This window comes from Peromyscus californicus, unplaced genomic scaffold (genome assembly GCF_007827085.1).
Source record: "Peromyscus californicus insignis strain IS unplaced genomic scaffold, ASM782708v3 Scaffold_4__1_contigs__length_199733344, whole genome shotgun sequence".
In the NCBI taxonomy this organism is placed as follows: domain Eukaryota; kingdom Metazoa; phylum Chordata; class Mammalia; order Rodentia; family Cricetidae; genus Peromyscus; species Peromyscus californicus.
In genome coordinates, this window is record NW_026294562.1 from 56654116 (window position 1) to 56680202 (window position 26087).

At 55.0% G+C, this 26087-nt stretch overlaps 3 protein-coding genes across 8 annotated transcripts in view; 1 reads left to right on the top strand and 2 right to left on the bottom strand.

The window, feature by feature from the left end:
• Clcf1 (cardiotrophin like cytokine factor 1) overlaps nt 1-22007 on the bottom strand; it is a 28973-nt gene extending 6966 nt beyond the window's left edge. The window contains exon 1 of one of the 4 annotated variants that reach the window (XM_052712792.1): nt 21938-22007. The gene's annotated coding sequence lies outside the window, so the exon portion shown is untranslated. Of the gene's footprint in view, nt 1-1597; nt 1732-2272; nt 2385-5241; nt 6908-21937 lie in introns of those variants that run through there. The other 3 variants (XM_052712785.1, XM_052712786.1, XM_052712791.1) reach the window with 3 other exon arrangements.
• Rad9a (RAD9 checkpoint clamp component A) lies at nt 15409-23245 on the top strand. 3 transcript variants are annotated; one of them, XM_052712780.1, is made up of 11 exons: nt 15409-16127; nt 16211-16281; nt 16722-16850; nt 17218-17332; nt 17436-17535; nt 20632-20741; nt 20829-20938; nt 21012-21076; nt 21171-21308; nt 22032-22251; nt 22342-23245. In XM_052712780.1, the coding sequence occupies exons 1-11, from the start codon at nt 16094-16096 to the stop codon at nt 22435-22437; spliced, it is 1188 nt and encodes a 395-aa protein (XP_052568740.1). In that variant the 5' UTR covers nt 15409-16093; the 3' UTR covers nt 22438-23245. The 3 variants fall into 3 exon arrangements, with proteins under 3 accessions (XP_052568740.1, XP_052568741.1, XP_052568743.1); XM_052712781.1 differs by having other exon boundaries at nt 15409-16052; nt 17169-17332; XM_052712783.1 differs by having other exon boundaries at nt 16016-16052.
• Nucleotides 23025-26066, bottom strand: Ppp1ca (protein phosphatase 1 catalytic subunit alpha). Its single transcript, XM_052712784.1, has 7 exons — nt 25931-26066; nt 25334-25465; nt 24959-25189; nt 24326-24430; nt 23754-23977; nt 23542-23676; nt 23025-23469 (listed from the first exon to the last, which is right to left on the bottom strand). Exons 1-7 carry the CDS (start codon nt 25983-25985, stop codon nt 23359-23361), a joined length of 993 nt encoding a protein of 330 aa, XP_052568744.1. The 5' UTR covers nt 25986-26066; the 3' UTR covers nt 23025-23358.
• Nucleotides 26067-26087: the final 21 nt, after the last annotated feature.

A 26087-nucleotide genomic window follows, 5' to 3' on the forward strand; every position in this document is an offset into this window, starting at 1 on the left:
GCGGAGCGTTGGTGGGGAGGTAGACCTGGAGATCAGGAGACCTAGCTCTGCCATGAACCCATCTATTCACAGTGGACATCCATAAGGAGACTGCATGTGCTTGCTAAAGTTCCTCTCAGCTGAATCATGTGGGCTCCATCCCTGTATCCTTTCCAACATTCCCATCTTTCTCATCCTCTTCCTTTCTAGTCCAGAAAGTAGAAGAAACCAGGGTCAGGGGAAGAAGCAGAGGCAAGGCAAATCAGTCCTTGGGAAGTCAGTCCAGGAGTTGCGCTAGGGCTGAGGGGAAAGCTGCTCCGATGTGCCACAAGAGGGCTCTTGAAGAACTCAGGAAGATGAGTGAAGCCCACAGCCATAGGCTGAGCAGCCCACTGAGGCCAGAAGCCGCCGAAAAAGAAATGAGGGAAATAGTTCAGAGCAAGTGTGTGGGTGAACTGGAAAGGGTGTTGTGGTCAAGAGTGTGCAGGAGGGTGTGGGAGGGGCTGCAGAGTCCAGGAGCCAGGGTGTGAACAGTCAGGTGGGATTATGGGGAAGAATGTGAAGTGTCAGGAAACCAGTAGCTAGTGTGTAGGGGTGGCCTGCAGATGTGTGAATTGGACACTTCAATGTGCAGCCCGGGGGCCCATGACTCCAGTCAGCAGACACTTCTGGGACTGCCCAGGGACAGTGGCTGCCATTTCTAGCTGTTCCTCCTCTACCTCTGAGGTGTGGGTAGAGGGCACTAGGGCTAGAGGGGTGCGCCGTGTCTGTTAGGGAACTAAGAACTTGTGTTCCGTGGCGGGGAGGGAGGACGGTATGGCAGTGTGTACTGGCTTGAGACGGATGCCTGTCACAGACAATGCACGCCAGAGATTTCCCTAGGTCAGATTCCGGGGGAGACAGAGGTGCGCCTGATGCTCCCCACCTCTAGCTTTTCTCTAAGATTCGGTCTGCCGCTACCATGCTTCCAGTGTCTGCCCTTCTTCCTCTTTTGGCAGGTTCTTCCTGCCCCTGGGCTCTGCAGAACACAGAGATCGGGGGGGGGGGGGGGGGTCTCCCAGAGGGAAGCCTCCTGGAACCCAGTGTAATAGAAAGGTAGGTGAGAACACGGGTGTGGGGACTCCGGAGAAGCTGCGCGGACTTGGCTTGAGGGGCTCAGCCCTGAGAACTTGGGCGGGAGGAGTTGGCAGCTCGCTGGCCCTACCTCCTCGACCGTGACCTCTCATCCCGGAGCCCTCCCGGCGGCGGTGGCGCCTTCCCCTTGTGTGGCCCCGGCGCCCCCGGCCCCGCCCCCCCGTCCGCTCCTTCCCAGCGGCGGCGGCGGCGGCGGCGGCGGGGGCGGAGGCGGGGTCCGGGCGCCGGGCTCCGGGGCTCGGCTGAGCCGCTGCCCGCTCCGGCGCGTCCACTCCCTGCCCTGCCCGCCCTCCTGCCACCGGCCGCCCGGCCAAGCTCGAGGGGCTGCCGGCAGCTCTCGACGCTCCCGGGCCGCTGACGGACTTTTTCCTGCTGGGTCCGGCCGGGCTGCGTCTCCCCCCCCGCCTCCGCCCCCCTCCCGCAGTAATCACTCCCAGGCCACCGCGGGCCCGGGGCCCCGGCCGCCCCGCCGCGCCGCCCCTACCTGCCGCCGGCTCCCGGGCGGTGGGCAGCATGGAGGGCTCCGGCCACGCCGGCGCGCAGCGTAGTAGCCGGGAGTCCCGCGGCCCGGCCGGCCGGCCGCCCGGCCCAGCCAGGCTCGCTCTGCCCTCCCTCCTCCCGCGCGCCCTCCTCCCCTCCCCGCCGGCCGAGGAAGGAGTTCGGCGCGGCCCGAGGTGTCGGCCTCCCCTCGCCTCCCGCTGCTCGGCCGCGGGCTCCCCCTCTGCCTCCCTCCCTCCCTCTTCCTCTCCTGGCCCCCTCCTCCCTCGCGCCGCGTCCCGTCCCCCCCACCCCACCCCCGCACCCTCGCTGCCCGCCTCGGAGTCGCTCGCCCCGACTCCGGCGCGGGGCTCTGTGTCCTCGGGTTCTCTGGGACCCCGCCTCGCTGGGGCTCCAGGTGGCCGCCTGTCCAGGTCTGAGGGGTGTCCAGGCTCCCCCGCCGCGCTCCCGGCCACCTCCCGGCTCCGCCGAGCGGACTCCAGGAATGCCGCGTCCCCACCCGGCCCCTCTCGAGGGCTCCCGGCCGTACCTCCCCAGCCCGAGCTGTGCTCCCCGGCCGGGCCCCGGCGTGGGGCTCCGGGGGTGGGGAGGAGGACGGGAACCGGATCTCACTGCTGCTGGGCGGGGGCGGAGGCCGAGGCCTCGGACGCCTGGCTCCTACCTGCTCGGAGGTCCATGGGGCTGGGGGCCGGGCCGGCCGGGCGCGGCTCCTCTCCCAGAGGCTGGCGGAGTGGGAGGGCGAGCCGCGGCTCCGGCGAAGCTTTAATAATCCCATCCGCCAGGCCCACTCGCAGGTTTTTTTCTCTCGGTTTCGCATTTTTTTTTTCGGTGTGGGACATTCTGCAAACTTTTTTTTTTCTGACGTGTAAAGCTGTAACCACAAATTGTAGCAGCCCTCCCCGGGGTGGGGGGGAGAGGGGGGAGGAGGGAAGGGAGGGCTTCTGGGGCTCCTCTCCCTCCCACAACACTGAGGGGGGGTGAGGTGAGGCAAGGCTGCGACGGTACCACCCTAGGCCTCCTGGGGGAGGGGGCAGGGAGGGCATCGTCCCTCTGCAAACCCTTGAGAGCTTGGAGAGGGAGCTGGCCTTGGTGTGGGCTTCTTCCTTGGTGTCGGCCAGGGCATGCTGGCCTCCCTCTGTTCCCTGCTGGGTTTAGGGTCCCTGTGCCCACCCTACCTCTGCCTCTTCACTTCTAACCTTCCCTCCCCCTCCCACTTGAGTAAATGCAATGACACATTCTCTCAAATGCCAGCAAACTGGCCTCCAAGCAAGTGATGGTGTTTTTCCTGCTGCCCTTTGTCTGGGCTGACCGCCCCACTTGCCTATTGTCCCGCCGCTTGTGCTTGTCCCCTTTCCAAAAGCTAGAGCTAAGTGAGGCGCCAGCGGCCGGGGCAGGTGACTAACCAGCTCATAGTGCCCCCTGAGGAGGGGAGAGGGCACCAGGGCCCTGCTTCTCCCTCAAGTTCACAAGGGTTTTCATTCTTCCCAGTGACCAGGCAGAGTGCACATGGGTGGGGGATTTGTAATTCATTAATCAGCACAAGGCACCGGACCAGTTTCAACACCAGAGGCTTCACGGGTGACTCAGCGGGAACGCGCAGATTCAAGGCCATGAACAGACCAGACCCAGCATCCCGTTTGTGAAATGCTTCCCCATCGAGACATTTGGCATCCTCTTCCCTTTGGGGTTTTGGGTTGTTGGTTTTTCCGGTGGTGAGGTAGGGGTGGTTTGGCAATGAGCACTCTTCTCCCTCCTTCCCCTCAGGCCTGGGTTGGGACTTGCTGAGTGGGAGACCTAGGGGACCCATAAGCCTAGACCTTCCCAGGAGGGTCTCCCTTCCTCCCCCTTCCTCCCTCTCCAAAGGGCTGCCAGGGAGAGTGAGTGAGCAAGAGCACTAGTGCAGAGGAAACAGCTGTCTTCTGGGGCTGGGAGACAGCCTCACTTGGTGATTTTTCTTGGGGTTCAGTCATTTGGTCCCCAAGTCTTGGGTGCTTGTAGAAGCGCAGCACCAATGAAGCCATTTGATAGTAAGCTGCTGTGTTGTTTATCTGTACTCTCCACAGGGGCAGATAGGGGTGGCAGCCAGACCTGGAAGTGATGCCTGTCTCTGGAGTGGCATGAGACATTCATCCCCCACTTCTGCTGGTGCCCCTGGGGAAGGAGGGCACTCTCTCTGCCAGTCTAGCTCAGCCCCTCCAGCCTGTGGGTCAGAGTAGGCATCAGTCCTGGCCGGTGCTGGTTTCTCAGGGCAGCACTTCCCTTTTCTGCACTGGAGAACTGGGGTGGGGGGGTGGGGGGGGTGGGGAAGAAGTTTGTTTTCAATTACCTCACTGGAGTGGGACAGACTTTGTTGTTGGGTTGTTTCTTTCTATTTTTTTTCCTCTCTCCCTTCCTTTCTCTCTCCCTCAACCCCCCCCCCCCCTTTTTTTCCCTGAACAAGAAGAAAAAGCTAAGAATGGAGAGCTGGTCTGGGGTGGGGGCAGGGGACTCTAGAGCATCAGTAGCTGCTCTAAGAGCCTTGGAGGGGCCCTTGTGAAAAGCGCTGGGCCTCCCTCCCCCACCTCCTCCCCACCCCCCACCAGCCAGGGCTCTGGAGTTTCAATGACATTCTTGGCCAATGAGCCTAACCCCCTCTTGATGCTCATGCCAAGGTCAAGAAGGCAGATGCCCACCGGTAACTGGCCCGGAGTGGACCAGGAGGTCCTCCAAGCATCTCCTACTTCTTCTGAGGGAGGGAGAGAGGAAGGGGAGGGGGGAGCAGCTTGAAAGCCCAGCTTGGGCTCTGCGGCTCCACAGCTCACCCCTGGTGGAAAGGCTTGGCAGACAATGTGGTTTGGATTTGGCTGAGTCCCCCCAGCACCTTATAAAGCACCTTGCTGAGTCAGGGGGAAAGCAGGCTCAATGAAGAGCGAAGGAAGAGGGACTGAGGGGGAGAGAAGAGGAAGGATAAAGGAGAAGGGACCTGGGAAAGGAGAGAGGAGACAGAGATTGAGAACGAGGAGAGCTGTAGTTGTGAAGGGAAGAGGAAGACCCTGGATGAAGAGCAATAGCCTTTTAGTAAAGCTGGGGAGAAGGATCTACAGGTTACCCCACCCAGCCACAGCAAGGCATCCCCAAGGCATTGGCTTGCAGGAACCCTGGGCAGCTCCTAGCAGATCCAGACCAATGAGGAGCAGGACAACTGGGTTCATACATGACTTTGTGGGGCTCCCCTGTTTTGATTCTTAATGTAGTGACCCCACATTTTAGGAAAGTCAGATTCTCCCTTAGCCCCGTGTCTGGACTTGCCTTCCTGCCCTCTCCCCTCACCCAGTGGGGGCCACCCCCCAACTCCTGCAGTGCCAAAGGGAAAATCAACTCCATCTCCAAGCTGCCAGTGCCCCTCTGCCATGTCTGGGCAAAGGCAGCAAGCTAGAAGCTGCCAGTTGGGGTGGGGTGGGGGCTGGAGTAAAGACTTTGCCTCCTGCCAAATCCCCACTAGGGGTGGGCTGCTGGAATTTGGGGGAGAAGGAAGAAAGGAGAGTGAATCAGGAGAGCCCCCCCAGGGTTTCTGTGGATCAGGGTGGGGCAGGACAGGTGCTGACTTCGGGTCCCCAGTGAAGAATGATGAAGCCCCTGCTCCCTCCTTACCTGTGGTGGCTCTCAGAAGCTGCTCAGGGCCCTCCCTTCCAACTCCAGCACTCTGGGAGTGTGAGTGCGGGTGGAGTAGAGGCAGGAGGAGAAACTGGGCTCCTCCCCCAGCTCCAGATAAGCATCCTTGGTAGAGAGAACCATCCTCTTTGTCCTGTGGGATCCTGGAAGGGTGCTTTCTCAGCTTCTTTTGGGGTGCTTGGTCTTGTAACGGAAGAAGAGGAAATCCCAACATTGCCTTCAGGAATTTCAGTTTGGGGGCACTTAGAAAATGCCATCACTAGCCCTAGTGGTAGGAACGGCTCTCAGGGTCCCAGGAAGTTGAGAGGGCCTTATGGAGGGTCCACTGGGCACCAGCCATACAGCTTCCAGCAGCCCCAGGCAGGGTGGAGAGTGAGGTTAGGACGGGCTACCTGAGTTCCAACTGGCCACCTCTACCTTCCTCTCTCCTGGATGTTGAGAGGATTCAGTGGGTTAATGATGGATTAGGATGCTTGCCACCTCTTCTGACCTTCCAGACAGCAGACCACAGGTGGGTGGGTGGTAGACCCAAGAAGGGTGGTGGGTGAGGGGCAGAGCTGGCAATGGTGATGACCAGGTTGCCCTCCAAGGGTTAAAAATGACTGGGTGATGGGCAGTGGTGGCGCACGCCTTTAATCCCAGCACTCGGGGGGAGGGGGGGGGCAGAGCCAGGTGGATCTCTGTGAGTTCGAGGCCAGCCTGGTCTACAGAGCGAGATCCAGGACAGGCACCAAAACGACACAGAGGAAAACGGGTCTGGAAAAACAAACGAACAAACAAATGACTGGGTGCTGGCTCAGGGACCGGCTATAGTCCCCCTTCCTCCTTCCCCTTCCCCCCTTTCCTCTTTTCTCCCATAACTCATGGGAGGCAGCTCTCCAGGTACCCCCAAAATACTGTATCTGGCAAGGGTATCGGCATTGAAGGGATCCTGGCCCACGGAAATTCCAATTCTTGAACTAGAGAAACCTCTAATCTGGTCCCCTCTTGACAGGTGATCAAGGGAGGGCTTGGATAAGCCCACCGAGGGTGTGGAGACATTTTCTAATTCATTTGTCACCAGACATTTCCTGAGGGCCTCCTCTATGTCAGTTGCCAGGGAAAAAGAGAGGAGCCTTAAGGGGCTGTGGGGTGGAAGGGTAGATGTTGACCTGTGTGTAGATGAGAAGGGCTGGAGCCACAGGTCACTCCTCAGCCTGGGGCCAGGCCAGTAATTCACCTCCCCCCACCCCCTCTTCTTTTTCTTCCTTTTGTTTGTCTGTTTTTCAAGACAGAGATTTCTCTGTGTAGCTCTGGCTGTCATAGAACTCACGCTGTAGACCAGGCTGGCCTCGAACTCACAGAGATCCACCTGCCTATGACTCCTGAGCGCTGGGATAAAAGGTGTGTGCCGCCCCCACCACCCAGCTTTCTTCTGTTTTGTTTTTTGAGACAGGTTTCTCTGTGTAGCCCTGGCTGTCTCTGGAATGCAGAGATCCAGATCCACCTGCCTCTGCCTCCTGAGTGCTAATTCTTCTTTTCTTGGAGTTATTTGGCTTAAGCATTATAATAGCTTTTTAAAACACCATCACCACCACCACCACCCCCAACAACAGTACTCCTCTTCAGGTCCTTTCTTTCTCTCTCTCTCTCTCTCTCTCTCTCTCTCTCTCTCTCTCTCTCTCTCTCCTCCTCTCTCTCTCTCTCTCTCTCTCTCTCTCTCTCTCTCTCTCTCTCTCTCTCTCTCTCTGAGACAGGGTTAGAGAGGGTTCTAGCTGTCCTGAAACTCACTTTCTAGACCAGGCTGGCCTTGAACTCACAGAGATCCACCTGCCTCTGCTTTCCCAGTGCTGAGATTAAAGGCGTGCGCCACCGCCACCACCGGCTTCAGGTCCATTTTTGTCCGCTTCATCATACCTTTGCAAGAAACCTATGAGACGATGCTTTCTTCTTCTTCTTCTTCTTCTTCTTCTTCTTCTTCTTCTTCTTCTTCTTCTTCTTCTTCTTCTTCTTCTTCTTCTTCTTCTTCTTCTGTTTGTTTTTCAAGACAGAGTTTCTCTGTTTAGTCCTTGCTGTTCTGGAACTCACTCTGTAGACCAGGCTGGCCTCAAACTCAGAGATCTGCCTGCCTCTGCCTTCTGAGTCCTGGGATTAAAGGTGTGCGCCACCACCACCTGACCCCTTCTCCTGTTCTTAAATGAGGAAACAGGTGATTAGCCAATTGAGTCACTTCATCATACTACACTAGGCTGAATGATAGAACAGGCATGGAAACCTGGCATTGTCTGACCTCAGGGACCATGTCCTTTTGACTGCACTGTACAGGTACCAATTTGGGGGCTGCCTTGAGATGAGTATTCTGGAGAGAAGAGACTGAGTCTAAGAGCAAGTTTTGTGTTGCAAAATTTTTTTTTGAGTCCCCTGGCTATGAGGCCTGTGGCTATGAGCACAGGGTGTCCTTCAAGATACCAAGGTGTTCCTTGAGACGTGTAGAACTTATTCTAGGACCTGAGGGTTCCTGGCCCTCCACCACTGACATGCACTGTAAGCTGGCCCAAGTGACTTAACATCACTCTCCTGTGTCCAAGAGAGGCCGGGTCCTAAGAGCACTGGAGACCACAGCTAGATTCTGAATTCCACTAGCAGGGAGTTTGGAGCCACACAATGAGCGTTAAAGTAGAGTTAGAAGATGTCCACCAAAGCAGCAAGACACGGGCTTGCCTCCATCCTGGTTCACAAAGGGAGTCCCTAGATAGGGTTCAGGGGCCCAACCCCAGACACTCTTTGGAGTGTTCTGCAGGGTGTGCAAACAACTGCAGTATTGTGAGGAGGAAGGAGGAAGCTGAGGATGGGAGAGGTAGGAGAGTGGGCCCTTTCCTTTCCCCCAGCACACTCCAGCCTGGAGGGCCCTGCCTCACCCTGAGCTGGCCCTGATGTCAGCGCAAACCCCAGGGGCAGAGGGCTCCTCTTACCTCAGCAACTTCCCTGCCCTACCCTGGCTCCCCCACCCATACCTGGCCCAATGCAGGCCTCCCCAAAGGACACCCCACCCTTGTTCCCCTGTGAAGCTGGAGGGAAGCTGAGAGGCACTCAGCTCTGTGGTTCTGAGGCTGTCTCCCCTCTGGCCTACCGTGGCCTTTTCTGTCATCCATCAGAGTGTCTGGGTGATGGGTGTGGGCCAGAGGCCAAGGCAGAAGGGATACCCCCAGGTGCCTGACTCCTCCTTTGCCTGCCAGGAGCTGTCCTTGCCATTCTCCCAGGATGTTCCATTGCCCTGGCCAACCCATGCCGCGGGCTCTGTGACTCTGTCTCCCCTGGCAGAGGAGTGGGGTTACCTCTCCCTGGGCTGGGAGATCCTTATCCTGCCCTGCTGAGTCACTGCTGGCTCCTCCCGCCCTGTCCCCTCCCTTCTCCCCATTACTCTCTTTCCAGGCCTTTCCAGGCTGTCCAGACCAAGGGTCAGAGATAACCCCCTTCCCTGAGGCCATCGATGATGTACTGATGGGTGAGGGGGCTTAGTGGCAGAAGGAGAGGGGAGAACATGTCCCTCCCCTAAGTGACCTTGGGCATGTCACTATCCCGTCTACTCCTAAGTGTCCTCTCTCCAAGACAGGGATGGTGGTAATAGGGCAGTAGCACCTTTCTTGTGGTCCTTAGTAGAGTGTCGGCATGAATTTGTGTCAGAGTCAACTTGGCAAATTTGTTAAATAAGTACAGTGGGAACTGGGCCTGCCAGGGTTGTAGCTCAGTGGCAGACTGCTTGCCTAGCACACACAAGGTACTGAGTTTGATCCCCAGCACTGGAGACGAATGAACAGCACCACCAACAAAGTTATAAGGAGCACACAGTTCATCCTAACACTAAGGAGGTAAAGGCAGACAGATCCTTGTGAGTTCCAGGTTATCCACGGTCAGTGAGCCCCTGCCTCAGAACAAAGCAGTGATAAAGAAATAGGAACTCATGGTACATGGAGGACTATGGAGTCTGGAGATGTCAAGGAAGACCTCCCTGAGAGGTCAGAAAAGTGCATGGCAAACAGAAGAGCAGGTAGAGCTGGAGGGAGCTGGTACCCATGTCTTGGCTGTCCTGTTACCTCCCAAAGGTGTCCCAAAACAGCTGCTGTGTATGCCTTGCTGTCCAGTGTGGACCTAGAGACAACCTGCCTTCCAGGGCCATATGGAAAGGTGACTTTAGTACTGGCCAGTGATGTGGGCAGCTTGCTGTGAGGCTCAATGTAGCCTAGGGCACTTGGAGCTGACCCTTCCTCAACCTGCGACTCACAAGGAACTCTAGACAGATCCATATATATATATATGCACACGTATGTATGTATGTATCAGAAATTCCAGACTAGAATTTTCCGTGGCTGAGCATGCATAAGGCCCTGAGTTCTATCCCCTGCACTGGAGGTAGAGTGGAGGCCCAGATCTACCGACTACAATTGACCCTCTAACTTCACAAAATCCCCAGAGTTGCTAAGCTCTAAGGAGACCCAAGAGACTCCTGGTCTCCCACCCATGTATGTAGCTACTGTTTATGAACACTATCTGCCTGGCAGTGAAAAAAAAAAATCTGAATACTGGCCACCCACAATCTCACACAGTCCTCTTGAGGCAGGCGCTGCTGCAGTCCCATCTCACCATGCGAAATACAAGGCACACATTGTACTTAGAGGCCATCAACGTGGCTCTCTAGCCATCCTACTTTTAACCAGTGACCCCTTCCCCATTCTGCCCCTATGTCCCTGAAAGCCCCTTCCCATCTTCATGTCTACAAGCACACCCTAGGAGGATACCTTCCCTGCCCCCTGGCCCCTGTGGTGGGGCCTGTCATAAGGCTGGGCCCAAGACTGGCACCCACAGATGCATGCTTGACCCCGTCGGACCAGCCACCCTAGCCTTGCCCTGGGATCTGGGACTGGATGCGGTGTCTGTCTCCCTCTGCTGGTCCCATAGGGGACAGCCTAGCTGAACAGCTTTCCTCAAAGCTGGCTGATGCCCTGGTCTCCCCGGCAGTGGCTGGGGAGGGGGAGGGGGGGCAGTTGAGGAAACAATTGAGGGACTCAGGCCACACCCTGATGCACAGAAACACCAGGATCACCTTCTGGGGTCCCTGTGGCCAGAGGCTTGTCTTTAACAAGACCTCCAAGGGGTGGTCTTTAGGGAGGTCAGGTTGCCTCCTGATGTCTGCCCAGGGGGGCCCCAAACAGCCTCTTTCTCCTTCTAACTCATGAATGGAGCTGTCATCCATGGATTTATCTAAACCTTTTGTGAAGCTATTTATATTTCCAACCGGGACCACATCTTGGGGTAATGAGTTCCATCGGTGTCCTCCCCTGCTGGGTGAAGTATGCTGTCTTTGATTTGTCCTAAACTTACCTCACTTGCACTCCAAGGGGGCCCTGTAGCTCCAGCATGCCAGGTTTTGGTGAACAAGCTGAGCTTCCCCTTTCCATCCCTCTGTGGGTTTGAAAAATTCCATTCCATCTCCCTTCCACTTCCAGCCACGCACGCAGACCGAAAAGACCTGGTCCCTCGTGTGTGCACCGCGTCTGTGTGTCTGGAGCATGGCCACGTCTTTATCTCATGGGAGCCTCAGGGAATTGTGTTTTTGTTGTTGTTGTTGGGGTTTTTGTTTTGTTTTGTTTTTTTCAAGAGAGTTTCTCTGTGTAGCTTTGGAGCCTTTCCTGGAACTCACTCTGTAGCCCAGGCTGGCCTTGAACTCACATAGATCCACCTGGCTCTGCCTCCCGAATGCTGGGATTAAAGGCATGTGCCTGTGCCACCACCACCAGGCCTTCTCGGGGAGTTTTTGAGAGCCATAAGCACTCCCATTCTCCCTGCTCTGGAGGCTAAGGACCAGCAAAAGCCCAGAACTGAAGGACCACATGTGGTGGCTCAAAGCAACAGCAGGAACAGCCTGCTTTCTTAACTGCCCTCAAGGCTGATTCTTTCTTCTGCCCCATCGAGAGCCCGCGGAAGGTTCGCCAGCCTGTGGGTTCCACACCTTTCTCTATACCATTTCACTGGGGAGACTTTCCCCCAGGATTCCCGTGTGCCTCATCCTGTATCTAAACTGACGATTCTCTGTTGCCCTCTCTGATGCTTAGGCTACAGCAAGGATGGACTACACAGATGGAGTAGGTAGGATACCATCATCACTGCAATAGCAGACTGGAAGAGTTTGATACAGCAGCTCCTGGAAAGAGTGACCCTGAGTACCTCCAGTCCACATATTAGAAAATTCAGACTTTGCTGGGCGGTGGTGGCGCACGCCTTTAATCCCAGCACTCGGGAGGCAGAGCCAGGCGGATCTCTGTGAGTTCGAGGCCAGCCTGGTCTCCAAAGCGAGTTCCAGGAAAGGCGCAAAGCTACACAGAGAAACCCTGTCTCGAAAAACCAAAAAAAAAAAAAAAGAAAATTCAGACTTTAAGAACACCAGCCACACGGCCGTTTTCACACAACTTTGATGGAGCCAAGATTCAAACCCAGGCAGGCTTGGCACCTAGACCTCATTCTGTGTCTCAGCAGACAACCTTCAAGGCAAGATTCTGAATCTTTGCTCTTCAGTTATTCATCATAAATGTATCAGACCAATGCTACCTGCCAAACATTGTTCTGATTGCTGGGACGAATGCCAGGAAACAAGAAAGCCTGGGCAGGACTTGGCAGTGGGGGCTGCCAGCACCTGGGATGCCACGCATGCATCAGGAGCAAGCCAAGTGGTGTTCTCCCTTCCTAATGCCCAACAGTCAGAGCTACCCTGTCCCGTCGGTTATCCCAGAGTAAGTACACAAATGCCATATCTGGTATGTACAGCATGGATCAAGACAAACCCAAGTGAACCCCAACTCCCCAAACTCCTTTGTCCTTCTGCTTTTTAATTCCTCCAGTCCAGCAAAACTCCCAGAGCCACCCCAGCTGTTGATTATAGCAGGACTGTATAGGACACAGCCTGGAGGGGCAAGCTTCCTGATGTGCCTGATCTGACTGACAGCATGCTCCCAGAGCCACAGATTCCTGGCCTTCTCCGAGTGCGGCTTCACGCTGGCTTTGGTGAGACTCTGTTCTTTGTCAGCTGTGTCCCTTGGTCTCAGTCCCTCCAGCAGCCCAGAGCTTTGACTCTCACGGGTGCAGCTCACTCCCTCAGGGCTTCAGGGCCACGCTCTCCTAGAGGCTCCTCCATCAGCATCCCTCTGCCCTTCCCCCGCAGCACCTGTCACCCAAACACTACTCCAAGAGCAGGGAGCTTTATCGTGTCTGTCCCATACTTGGAAAATCACACCCAGTATGTGCTGAACTGGTGAATGGCTGAGCACCAAGCCCCAGTTTTGGGCTTCCTATGATTCAGCCCTAACCAGCTGGGTAAGAAGTGGCAACTGAAGGGAAGGAATCCCTGACAGATAATGATTTCAAAGTTTAGAATGGTAACCAGTCTTCATCGCTGTCCCCAGATACACCTGCATCTACACAGATGTACCTACTTGTAGGAAGACGCCGCTAACATGGGTAAGGTGAATACTGTAAGTTTGGGGGCTGAACCCTGAGAGATCATCTCATCCAATTGCATTTGCGGGAAAAAATGGTCTTGACTTGCTCCAGGCCATCTATGAATAGAGCTGGAGTCACACCTTGCTCTCCTAACTTTCAGGATGGACCCAAGTCCTTTTTGGGTGATCCGTCTCCCACCCAGTATGACAAGGTCTCTACAGGTCCCACCTTCCCCTCTCCCACTGTGCTTCTGGGGCAAAAGTGCATGACTGGACGTGCTAACTGCAAGACAGAGAGGTGGATTGGAAAGCTTTCCACTGGACTCTCACCCAGGCATGGCATGGGGAAGCAGATCCCAGGGGTAGCTTGTCCCCCAGGAATACAGCACAGGGAGGCCTTCCAGGATCTGAGGGTTAGACTGGAAGGGGTCAGGGTGAGCATCCTGTGTTCCTTGTCTTCCCCAGCCCAGTGTACAGCAGAAGGTTCAGATGGTTTCCGACACTGAGCCGGGGAGTGGGAGGGTGGCTACTCCAAAGTGTCTCCTGTCTCCTTTTCCTAGTGCATATGACCTCAGGTGGACAGTATCTTCCAGTTCAATGTGTCGGCAGCCTTCTCCTTCATCTCCAGGGAGCCTTGGGGGTCTGCCTCCTGCTGAGTCTGGTTGCTTAGGCAGGGGCAAGGGAGGAAGTAGAGAATGTTTGAGGACCACACTTCCCCAATCCTGGGCAGGGTGGGAGGATATTTTGGGAGGAAGAAACAGGAAATCAACAGCTAATTCTGTGTCAGTGTAGTACTAGGGATGGAACCCAGGGCTTCTGTTTGTTTTCGAGACAGGGTTTCTCTGTGTAGCTCTCGCTGCCCAGGAACTCACTTTGTAGATCAGGCTGACCTCCAACTGCCTCTGCCTCCCGATTTCTGGGATTAAAGGCATGCTCCACCACCATGCCTGGCTTAACCCAGGGCTTTTTGAATATTAGGCAAATGCTCTCTCAGGGATACATTCCAGCCCCTTATTTCATCTTTCATCTATTATTAGTGTGTTTGAGAGTGTGGCACTTGCATGCCACAAAGTGATTGTGGAAGTCAGGGGACAGCTTTCAGCAATCAGCGCTCCTCTTCCACCGTGGCTTCTGGAGGTTGAATTCATGTTGTCAGACTTGCACAGCAAACACTTTCACCCCCATCTCCCTGGCCACCGGCCCTGTCTTAAGTTGCCAGGGGCTGGCCCTGAACTCTCTATGTAATCTCAATGAGCTTTGAATTTGTGATCGTTCTGTCTCAGCCTCCCAAGAAGCTGAGAGTACAAACCTGTGCCACCAAGCCTGGCCCTATAATTACGTTTTGGGGAGCTGAATATGGGGACAGTAGTTATAAGGAAAGGGGGTACTATGTGCAGAGGTTGGAAGCTAGATTTCTTTTTCTTGCCACTCAGAGTGATTTGGAGCAACCTGGCCTAGCTGTGACACATATTTAACTTTTTTTTTTTTTTTTTTTTTTTTACAGAGTCTTGCTATGTAGCCCAGGTTGGCCTCTCAATTTCTCAGTCTCCCTAGTGGTAGGGCTTAATATGAGCCAGCATACACGGCTTAACACGCTGTGTCCGAGGTACACACAGTAATAAACAAAACAGAAGCAGTCCCTGCCCACAAGCGGCTGCCACAACAGCAGGGAACACAAATATTAAGCACACAGGAAAACGGATAAGCACCATGGCTACGAAGGGAACCATGGCTGCTGACCAGGAAGAGAAACCAGCATGAGAGAGGCAGGCCACAGCCTTGGCAGCAGCTGAAGTGGCAGTCAAAGGGCATGACAGGGCTTTGGAGAGAGGTGGGCACAGGTGGGAGACATGGGAGGGGCCTGGATCCTGCAAGATCTAGAGACCGGACCCTGGCCAGGACAGTTAAAGTGGTGGAGGCAGATCACTGGGGACTGTGTTTGGCCAGGTGAAAGGCGGGCAGTGGAGATGGAAGGGGGGCCATATTGCCATCTGTTCTGGAGATGAAGCAGTCAAGATCTACTGAAGAACTGAACAGGAGGGGAGGGGAGAACTGTACCGGCTAACTCCTAGTCTAAGGAGCTGAAGGCTTCTACATTTACACTGGTTGCTTGGATGTGGAAAGGGAAAGCAACCTCCTCCCAGGAGGCCTTAAGAAAGGACAAAGAAGCCGGGCGGTGGTGGCGCACGCCTTTAATCCCAGCACTCGGGAGGCAGAGCCAGGCGGATCTCTGTGAGTTTGAGGCCAGCCTGGTCTCCAAAGCGAGTTCCAGGAAAGGCGCAAAGCTACACAGAGAAACCCTGTCTCGAAAAACCAAAAAAAAAAAAAAAAAAAAAAAAAGGACAAAGAGCTGAAGAGGGAGAGGAGTCCGGAAAAACAGAGGGTCTGGGTAACACGCAGAGCCTCCCCATTACCCACAGGACCGCAGGCAGGGGTAATGGGAGATGTGTTGCTCCAGGCAGTCCCTTCAACACTTGAAGGCACTAACCCAGGGCAAAGGGAATGACTTCCAGCTGATAACCCTCATCCTTTCACACTGTTTGAGGTAACTGGTAAAATGCACACAAACCATGTGTAGTGAGTGAGTGCTTAAGCCTTTCCAGGGCTTCCCGGTTCATCGATTCAGCCCCAACCCCCTGCAAGGCTCAGGACACCCCCCCCCCCAAACACCCCATTTCACCTCTGCTAATGCTCCTCCTGCTCTTTCCGTGTATTTATGGAGATCAATGAAGGACCTCGAAACCAGAATAAACAGCCCCTTCCTCCTCCTGGCTCTTGAAGAAAGTTACGTTAACTTTTGGCGGGGGGAGCCGGTGGTTGCAGTCACGACAAACTCCCCAGCCCAGATTGAGCACGGGCTGTCTTGCTTTAACCCTGTAACCCCTTTCACTTTAAGTTTAACGACCCAGGAGGGTCTACTCCTCCCAAGTTTGGACTCTGGTCCAGGGCTTGATCCTTGGTGCAGGCACCTTGCTTCTCGGAGCTCCGTCTATGTGGCCTTCACCCCGTGTGCCCAGCGGAGCCCAATGCAGGGCTCTGCAAGGCGTGGAAGATTAGGGTTGGGTAGGGAGACCCAGACCTGATGAATGACTCAGGAGCTCGCACTCCGGAGTCACGTGACAAAGGCCACACCCCGGGAACTGACCGAATCACGTGACACCAGAGCTAGGGAACGTTTTTCTCACGTGACGGAGGTGCCTCGGGTGGACCAATAAGGATGCAGAGGACGGGCTGGCGCGGGGGTCGGGGACGGTGCGCGGGAAGGGAACTCAAGTCGTCCGTAGTGGCTGCTGGGACTCGCTGTCGGTCGGATCCGTCCAGGTATGCTTGCAAATTAGGCTCGAGTTCAGTGCTGGTGAACCATGAAGTGCCTGATCGCCGGCAGCAACGTGAAGGGTGAGTTTGGATGTGCTTGGCGGCGGGACACGTGAGCAAGCCCGAGGAGTCCTCCTAATTTCTTTCTACTCTCCTCCTTGCAGTGCTGGGCAAGGCTGTCCATTCGCTCTCCCGAATCGGCGACGAGCTCTATCTGGAACCCTTAAAGGACGGGGTAAGAGACCAGGCCTCAGGGGTGGGGGCGGGTTCAATGGGGAGTGGGGAGCCTAGACTTGGCGCTCGCTCTCCGCCGTACATGGTGATGGCGGGCAGGTATTTTGGCGCAGTTATTTTCCTCTTGGGTTGTTGGGGCATCATCTTCTTTGTCTTGTCTTCTGAGGCTGCATGTGTGTACAGAGGGCACTTGCCTCCCTAAAGCGCCAAGTGGCAGGCAGGGTGGGACTGCAGTAATTTAGGGGGAAAGAAAGCAAGCGTGGCAGACCCTAGGCCGCGGAAGACCGGGAGGTCCGCATGCAGAAGATCTTGCTACACAGGAGGAGGAGGAGGAGAGTTTCAGTAAGCGTTGAAGAGGACGGCCATAGGGTGAAAAAGCATGCCTTTGGGGTGGGCCAGCCGTTGCCCCTGACTCTGTCCTCCCTGGTTTTTGTGTCTCAGCTCTCCCTGCGGACTGTGAACTCTTCCCGTTCTGCCTATGCCTGCTTCCTCTTTGCCCCACTCTTCTTCCAGCAGTACCAGGCGGCTTCCCCTGGTCAGGACCTGCTGCGCTGTAAGATCCTAATGAAGGTGAGGACCATCCGAAGCATCTCCACAGCTGTGCCTTTGTGCCAGGGTACTCAGTAAATAATTACTAGGGAGTTAGCCTCATATGGGAGCCATTCCATGCAAAATGCAGTGAGGTAAAGATGTCTAGACTTTAGAGGGTTATAAGAGCTGTGGAGAGGGTGGTGACATTCGAATTGGTCAAGAAAAAGTTAGCAGCCCTTCCCTGCAAAGGGAACAGCATAGACAAGGCCTAGAAATGTGCAGACGTCCTGATACAGTGGGAGCCCCATTTAAAGCTTTGTTGGGTCAGTGATGGACCAGGACCTACATGGGATGTAGATCTGGTCCATGGAGGCACAGTACCAGGCTGATGTCCTACCCTGCCCAGTCCTTCCTGTCGGTCTTCCGCTCTCTGGCGATGGTGGAGAAGACTGTGGAAAAATGCTGCATCTCCCTCAGTGGCAGCAACAGCCACCTGGTGGTCCAGCTCCACTGCAAGTATGGTGAGCAAGCAGCTAGCTGGCCAGCCAGGAGTTCCCTCTGTGGGTGTGGGGGGAAGTGACGTGAAGGTTGCCAAGCCCACTGAGACCCTTTCTCCTTGTCCAGGGGTCAAGAAAACACACAACCTCTCCTTCCAGGACTGTGAATCCCTGCAGGCTGTCTTCAACCCAGCCTCGTGCCCCCACCTGCTCCGTGCCCCAGCACGGTGAGTACACTGTGCTTCAGGCTTAGCCTTAGTCTCCTCCATCTCCGGGGCTTTGAGGTGCCCTTCTGGGAATGCACCACTTTCAACAGGCATGGTGAGCTTGTGCCTGTCACCCCAGCAGTTCTTAGATGGAGGTGGGAGGATCGGAGTTTCTAGACTAGCCTAGAGAATACGAGACTCTGTCTCAAAAAAGGGTGTGTGGGCCGGGCGGTGGTGGCGCACGCCTTTAATCCCAGCACTCGGGAGGCAGAGCCAGGTGGATCTCTGTGAGTTCGAGGCCAGCCTGGGCTACCAAGTGAGTCCCAGGAAAGGCGCAAAGCTACACAGAGAAACCCTGTCTCGAAAAACGGGGAAAAAAAAAAAAAAAGGGTGTGTGTGCTAGGGAGGCAACTTGGTAAAATGTCTGATGTGCATGCATGAAGACCTGGTTTTCAGTCCCAGAGCTCATAAAAATGTGTGGTGTCCACCTGTAATTCTCATCCTGGCGGATAGGGAGTAGAAACAGGATTCCTAGAGCTCACAACCCCAAGCCAGTGAGAGACCCTGTCTCAAGTAAACAAGGATAGCCCTGAGAAGAACCACCACCCAAGGAAGTCTGGCTTCTACTTGTGTGCATTCATACAGAACATACATAAAGGCACCTCTTTCTCTATGAGGTTTCTGTGTCAAGACCACCCAGCTCAGTGCACATTTGGGCTCTTACCTGGCTCTACAAAACCAGGCTGCTGCCTCTCCATTTCCACTGACAGTGGGGTCCTACCTTCTATATCCCAGAGGCGTGGCTTGGCTCTCTGCTGCTCAGGCATGCTTTGACTACTTTTCTAGAGAGTATCTGTGACCTGCCTGCAGATCTCTTGTATGACCTCAATAACCTTGAAGGTCTATCTTCAACCTGTGTCACAGATTCAGATCCCTCTGGCCTGCTCATTCTTCTGGTAGTGTCTCTTAAAGCAGCTGCTTCCAGGGCTGGAGAGATGGCTCAGAGGTTAAGAGCACTGGCTGCTCTTCCAGAGGTCCTGAGTTCAATTCCCAGCAACCACATGGTGGCTCACAACCATCTATAGTGAGATCTGGTACCCTCTTCTGACACACAGGCACATGGTATACAAAATTAATTAACTAATTAATCTTTGGCCGGGTGGTGGTGCGCACGCCTGTAATCCCAGCACTCGGGAGGCAGAGGCACGTGGATCTCTGTGAGTTCGAGGCCAGCCTGGTCTACAGAGCTAGTCCAGGACAGGCTCCAAAGCTACAGAGAAACCCTGTCTCGCAAAACCAAAAAAAAAAAAAAAAAAAAAAAAAAGCAGCTGCTTCCTAACTGCCCGGGCTCTAGGCTCTGAGCCAGAGGAAGGGCCTGGGCAAGGAAGCTGGAGTCTAGGAGGGCTGCTGAGCAAATTCAGTCAGCATCAAGGGACCGCAGGGCCAGGAGAATGTGGGCTCTAGCAGAGGTGAAGGTCCCTGAAGACCAGCCCAGAGCACAGTGGACTCTCCCCTGCCTGCACTAGACATTGTTTTCATCCACCTAGCCCAAGGTCCCATTCATTTCTCAGAGTGACTGAAAGTCCCTTCAGGACCCAATGTCAACTTCCTTAGGGTCTGTTAATAGTGATGGATTTCCTTTTTGGAGAAAAAAAAGGCACTAAGGGCTGTTTCTTACTAAAAATTAGCAATTGTAATTTTTTCTTACTTTTTCCCTCAATACTGACAACAGAACCTAGGATCTTGTGCTTGGTAGGTGCTCTCTACCATGGAGCTAAGTTCTCAACCTCCAACTGCTTCTCTTTCTCACAAAATTTCGACTATAGAAGTCAGTAAGCTGGCTCAGCAGTTAAGGCTGTTGCTTTAAGCCTGACAGCTTGAGTTGTTAGATTTCAAATCCCCAGAACCTACGTGGTGGAAGAACTGAGTCCTGTGAAATTGTTCTCTGATCTCTCATGTGCACAGGGCAGCCGAGCTCCTCTCCCCTCCACAGCACATTCACACCCACACAGAATAATTGTTAAAAAGTTCAAATATAGATGCCAGGTGCTCTTCCCCCAGCCTCCAGTGCTGGGGCTGTAACCCAAAGACTGTGCATTCCACTGAGCTGTATTTCCAGCTCCCAGAGTTGTCTTGAAGCAAATCTAGGTGTTATTTTTCTGCAAACATTCAGCAATATGTATGTATCCTTGGAAGATGGGAGCCAAGGCCTGGTGGTGGTGGCGGGTGGTGGCGCACACTTTTAGTCCCATTATTTGGGAGGCAGAGGCAGGCGGGTCTCTCTTGAGTTCCAGGCCAACCCGAGCTATATAGAGACTCTTTCTCAAAAAGACCAAAACAAAACAAAAAAGGAGCTATCCTCTTTTCCATTGTGTATGTGTACAGGATGTTGCTGTTTTACACAGCTGTTCTTGAGCTCCTGGGTTCAGTAGCTGGATTGGGTATGGGTGTATACCTGTGATCCCAGCTCTTTAAGAAGAGTCAAGAGGGCAGGTGGATTGCTCCAAGTTTGAGGTCAGCCAGGGCTACATAAAGAGAACCTGTTTTTAAACAACCCCACCCCACAATAACCGACATGTGGACCAATGGAATTGAATTGAAGATCCTGACATTAATCCACACACCTATGAACACCTGATTTTCAACAAAGAAGCCAAAACTGTACAATAGAAAAAAGAAAGCATCTTCAACAAATGGTGCTGGCATAACTGGATGTCAGCATGTAGAAGATTGCAAACAGATCCGTATCTATTGCCATGCACAAAACTTACATCCAAGTGGATCAAAGACCTCAACATAAATCCAGTCACACTGAACAACCCCACCCACCTGTCAAAGTAGCTGTGACTGACAGCAGTGTGCCCTACCCCCAGCTTTCCGTTTTCCCCCTTTTGTAGTAGGGATGCACCCCCTTTGCCCTGCTGGTCAAGTGTTCGTCCTTTAGCAAGTAGCCCTTTGTTCCCGCACCACACAGTGCCGCCTGCCCATCCTTCTGCTGTGCCTAGGCTTTATTTTTGTTTGGTTTGTGTTCCCATCATCTAAGCTTCTGACCAGGCCGGTAGCATACCTTACTCATACCTCTCCCATTGTGCACATCTGCTGTTTCCCTTGCCACAGGGTTCTGGCCGAGGCTGTTCTTTCCTTTCCCCCTGCGCTGACTGAGGTGACACTGGGCATTGGCCATGGCCGACGGGTCATTCTGCGCAGTTACCAGGAGGAGGAGGCAGGTGAGGAAATTAGATCTGCCCCCAAAGGGAACAGCTGGGGTGAGGCCAGAACTCAAGGACTTTTAACCCCTTGTGCCTGCCCTGTAGATAGCACCAACAAAGCCATGGTGACTGAGACTAGCATTGGAGAGGAGGACTTCCAGCAGCTGCACACCCCAGGAGGGATAGCTGTTACCTTCTGCCTCAAGGAATTTCGGGTGAGTTCACTAGCACCACCACCTGGTCTTTCAAGCCCACACAGGCTCTCACTGCCTGCTTCCTCCATCCCAGGGGCTCCTGAGCTTCGCAGAGTCAGCCAACTTGCCTCTTACCATCCACTTTGATGTTCCAGGCAGGTAATTCTAGGCTTGTAGACTGGGGAGGAGGTAGGGCTCTGGGATGCCCCGAGCAGAGCAGGATGACCTGGCTCACCCCCATTCCTTTACCCAGGCCAGTCATCTTTACCATTGAGGATTCTATGCTGGATGGCCACTTTGTCTTGGCCACACTCTTAGAACAAGACCCATGTTCCCAGGACCTGTGCTCCCCAAAGCCTCGCCAGCCAGTGCCTCAAAAGCAGGCTCAGAGGTAAAGACACCCACCACCCAGCTCTTCCGTCTCTTTACACCTCAGGCTGGGCCTGCCAGTACTAGTTTGTGAACCTCCCCCAGTACATACTTCCTTCCTGTCAGGCCCCAGCCTCTACAGGGCTTCCAGCCTTCATGGTCAGCTGTACTGAGACCCCTCCCATCCAAAGAGGCATCCCCAAGGTCCTGCTGGCTTCCTTCTCTGGCTGAGGCCTCCCCTCTGAGCCTCCTCCCAGGCTAGGCGGGAAAGGGCTGCCAGGAGGCCGGGAGCTGCCTGGTGTAGGAAAGCAGGTGGCTGGAAGGGCAGGTGGGCTGGGAGGATGGGTTCAGTGCAGTGGAAGCAGAGGAAGTTTGGTCTGGCCCACAGCCCAGCATGTCCCTGGGCTCTGGTGCTCTCCAGCTCCTATCCTTTGGGAAGGTGAAGGATTGGGCCCCATGTGGCCCTGTTCACAGGACTTGTTGCTTCCCTCCCCCAGCTAAGCTAAGTTGGCCCCCAGGATGCCTCCCTCAGGCCCCTACCTGAACTCTGATCAAAGGGGTTCCAGTTCCACCCCCTCCAGGAAGCTCCCACTTAACCCCTGCATCCTTTCCTCCCAGCCAAATCAGGAAGTAATAAAATCAAAAGCTCACCAGAAGTCTTGAGGCCTCAAGCCCTCCAAAGTGGGGCCTGCCTCTGTATCCCTCTTCTTTCCCTGTTCCATGCTGATATTGTCTCTGCCTACAGCATACCCCACTTAGATGACTTTACCAATGATGACATCGACTGTTACATGATTGCCATGGAAACCACCGTGGGCAGTGAGGGCTCCCGGGCACAGCCTTCCACTTCCCTCCCACCTGTCTCTCAGCCCTCTCATGACCTTGCCCCTCCCTCGGAGGAGGAAGAGGAAGAAGAGGAAGAAGCTGAGCCCAGTACAGTGCCTGGGACTCCCCCACCCAAGAAGGTAGGAGCTGGAGGGTGGGGTGGGAACTGTGAGGAGAAGGAAAGCAGCTCCCAGACTAATTGGGCTTTTTCTATTCTATTCTCTTTCCAGTTTCGTTCACTTTTCTTTGGTTCCATCCTGGCCCCTGTACACTCCCCCCAGGGTCCCAGCCCTGTTCTGGCTGAAGACAGTGATGGTGAAGGCTGAACTTGAGAAACTGAAGCCTGTGTCCAAAGGCCCATGGACCAGAAGCATGCCCAGCCACTGGCAGGGCTGGAACTCGGTCCCTGGGCATGGGAAGGGCTGTACTTGGGGTAGGCCCCACTTGGCTGTCCGCTGCAGAGCTGCCTAGGCAACCATGTTTGGACTGTTTCACTCAACCTGTATCAATCATGTCTTTTTCTGGTGCCCAGCTGCCACCTGACAGGTTCCTCACCTCTTTCTCACTGTAGAGCCAGCCACAGGCCCTAGGTATCTGGCTAGAGCTAGAAACTTACCTTCCTCAGGCTTGCCTGCCTCTTAAAAAAGAAAAAAAATTACAGTGCTGATTACCGTCTGCCAATCATGGACTCCCTGTCAATCCTCCGGGGCCCAGTGGTTCGTAGGGACTATTTCTCTGGCTTTCCCAATACTTGGGCCTTGGCTTGGAATCCTAATAGCCTCTGGACCCAAGTGTGCCACTGGGGTTTGCCCTGGCCAGGCCCATGTCCAGCCAGTCAGTCTGCCCTCCCAGGTGGCTTTGTACCAAAGGACTGCTGGCCCGCTGTCTGGGACAAGTGAGACAGAGGCCGTGGTGAGAATCCAGCTTTGACCTTTATTCAAGAGACCAGATGGGTTGCCCCAGGATCTGGCTGCCAGCCGTGCAAGGCTGGAGACCCACAATCTGGTCTGCCATTGCCCTGAGCTGCAGCCTTGGCCCCAGGATTCCACTTGCAGCCACCACAGGTGCTGGTGGGAGGGAGCCCTGGGGGATTAGATGCTGCTATTGATTCATTAAAAAAGAAAGGAAAAGACACTTAGCGCTCTGTGTTCCCCATGACGGGTGGGCCTGGGGGGCCAGTGACCCATGGCAGCATGATTTCTGTACAAATAATCCATCATCTGGGGCAGAAGGGCAGCACATGGAGGCTATTTCTTGGCTTTGGCAGAGTTGCGGGGTGGGGTGATGGGACGGCCTCCAGGGTTCAGGCCACTGAACTGCCCATACTTCCCCTTGTTCTTATCAGCGGGCTTGAGGATCTGAAAGAGAAAAGGCTGGTCAGGCTCCCGGTGCTGAGCCAGGCAGCCCGACAGCCTCTTCCCCACACCCACCTGGAAGGAGCACATAAGAGTCTCATCCACGCTCATCATGGCACCAGCATTGTCAAACTCGCCACAGTAGTTGGGAGCTGAGAAGAGTGTCACCAGCTGCCTCTTGGCAAAGAACTCATAGCCATCTTCTACAACCTGGGCAAGGATAGGAACTGCTTGGTCCACAAGTTACCAGCTGGCCACCCCAGTCTACCCCAGGGCCACCGGCCTACCTGATGTGCCCGGCAGATGAGGTCCAAATCATGCTTGTGCAGGAACTTGGCTACCACCTCAGCCCCAAAGGTAAAGGAGACACCACGGTCATTCTCGCCCCAGCCTTGAACATCCTTGTCAGGGTCAGACCACAGGAGATCACACAGTAGGCCCTGGTCAGGCACATCTGTAGGCCGCATAATACGCCTAATCTGCTCCATGGATTGCAAGTCTGGAGAGAGGCCTGGAAGGTGTGGGTACCATTCCTTCAACCAGAAGCTCTTGGGAATCAGCCCAGCCCTCCCCTCCCCCAATGGGTTCATCTTTCGACTCTTGGAAGTCCAAGGAGGGAGAGCTCATCCCTCAGCTTTTAAAAGTGCAAAGAGCAGACCCCCATGGGGAAGGAGATGAGTGAGTTGCCTACAGGATGCCAAGCGGCACAACAGGAAACAGTGCAGCCAAACTGGGTGCCAGTGACTTCCTACAAGAAGTGACAGCCAAGATGAGATTCAAGAAGAGCTATTCCAGGAAACAGAGTTCGGCTAGCAACTTCCCAAGGCCCCTGAGGATGTGGCCCCACAACCACTCCTACCTCCATGGCAGCAGAAGATCTTCTCATCGACAATGGCTGCAATGGGCAGGCAGTTGAAGCAGTCAGTGAAGGTTTTCCACAGTTTGATGTTGTAGCGTCTCTTGCCTGCAGAGGAGGAGGAGATGGCTCATTGGGAAGACCACCCACCTCACGGAACCCTCAGCCTAGTTTGCTGTGCACTCCGGGGTATTTTGTGGGTTACTCTGGTATAGCTGGGAGGAAAGATGGGAAGGCAAGGGCAGCTTCAGTCTCTCTCCCTGCATTAGCTTCATCTGCCTTCCAGAGTGCTAACACCTGGGTCCATAGGAACCTGAACTCCGGTCTAGCCCAACCTTGATGGTGGCACCCACTCTGGTCCCATGAATCAGGCCAAACCCAATGCAGGTCTGGTTTATTCACAGATACCCTACATGCTTAAGTAAGGGATGTGATAGAGGGGAGTGTCATCAGGCAGGGCTCCAGGAACCTCCATTCAGCAGGTCTTTCCTGAGTGTCAGGGATGACAGCATATGAGGGGGCCTTACAGGGCTCATACACAGAACATCAGGGGTCTTTTGGCACCAGACCAATATAAGGGTCCCATGAAGAGCAGGGAATGTAGTTCTGGGCAGCCAGCAACGTTAACACACTCACATTCATCATAGAAGCCATATATGCGGTTGATGCTGGCACACTCATGGTTCCCACGGAGCAGAAAGAAATTCTCAGGGTATTTGATCTTATAGGCCAGCAGCAGGCAGATGGTCTCCAAAGACTGCTTGCCACGATCCACATAATCCCCCAAGAAGAGGTAGTTGCTCTCTGGAGGGAAGCCACCATACTCAAACAGCCTCAGAAGGTCATAGTACTGGCCATGGATGTCACCTAGGAAGCAGAGAAGACTAGATAGGTGCAAGATCTAAACTTGAACCCAGGGCCAGCCATGAGCTACAGGGAGGAGAAAACCAAGCAGTGAGGCGGCAGTGGGGGTCTTTCCAGGACGCTAAGGGGTTCTGAGCAAGGGCTCACCACAGATCTTGAGAGGCGCCTCAAGCTCCAGAAGAATAGGTTGGCTCAGGAAAATCTCCCGGGATTTGAGGCACAGACCACGGATCTCGTTCTCTGTTAGTTGCACATTCTTTCCAGGCCGTGAGCCCTGCACTGGGTACGGAATGGGGTCTTAGGACCCTGGCCTCGCAGACAGGATGAGGACAGGTGTCATGCCTCCCCAACGCGGGCAACTGTTGCCAGGGAGCCGCCCCGAAACCTCTGCCTCCGGCCTCCAAAGGCAAGACCCGACCCCCCTCGGCCACCCAGGAGGCCCGAGACAGACGCCTGTTCTCAAGACCCTGTCAACCGAAGCCTCCTCGCTCCGGGACCTCTTCCTAGGCTAGCCTCGCAGGCTTCTCACCCTGAGTCCGGGCCACGCGCGTGTGTCCCCGGCCCCGGAGCGCGCTCCAAAGCCGAGGCGCGCGGACGGGGAGGTGGCCGTGGCCACAGGACCTCACGGCCTGTCCCCGCCCAAGCGACGCTGGCCCCCGGGAGCCGCAGGCCCGCCCGCGCGCCACTTCCGGACGGCGAGGGGCCCGGGCTTGGCACGCGCGCACCTTCCCTACCCCTGCCTACCTTCCAGCAGGCGCCCGATGATGGAGTCCAGGTTGAGCTTCTCGCTGTCGGACATGGCGGCGCCGCCGCTCCGGCCCAGCAGCTCCGGGCCCTCTCCTGCCTCCCGCCCTCTCGCAGCCTCCTTCCGGCCTGTCTCTCCTTCCGCCCGCCCCAGCCC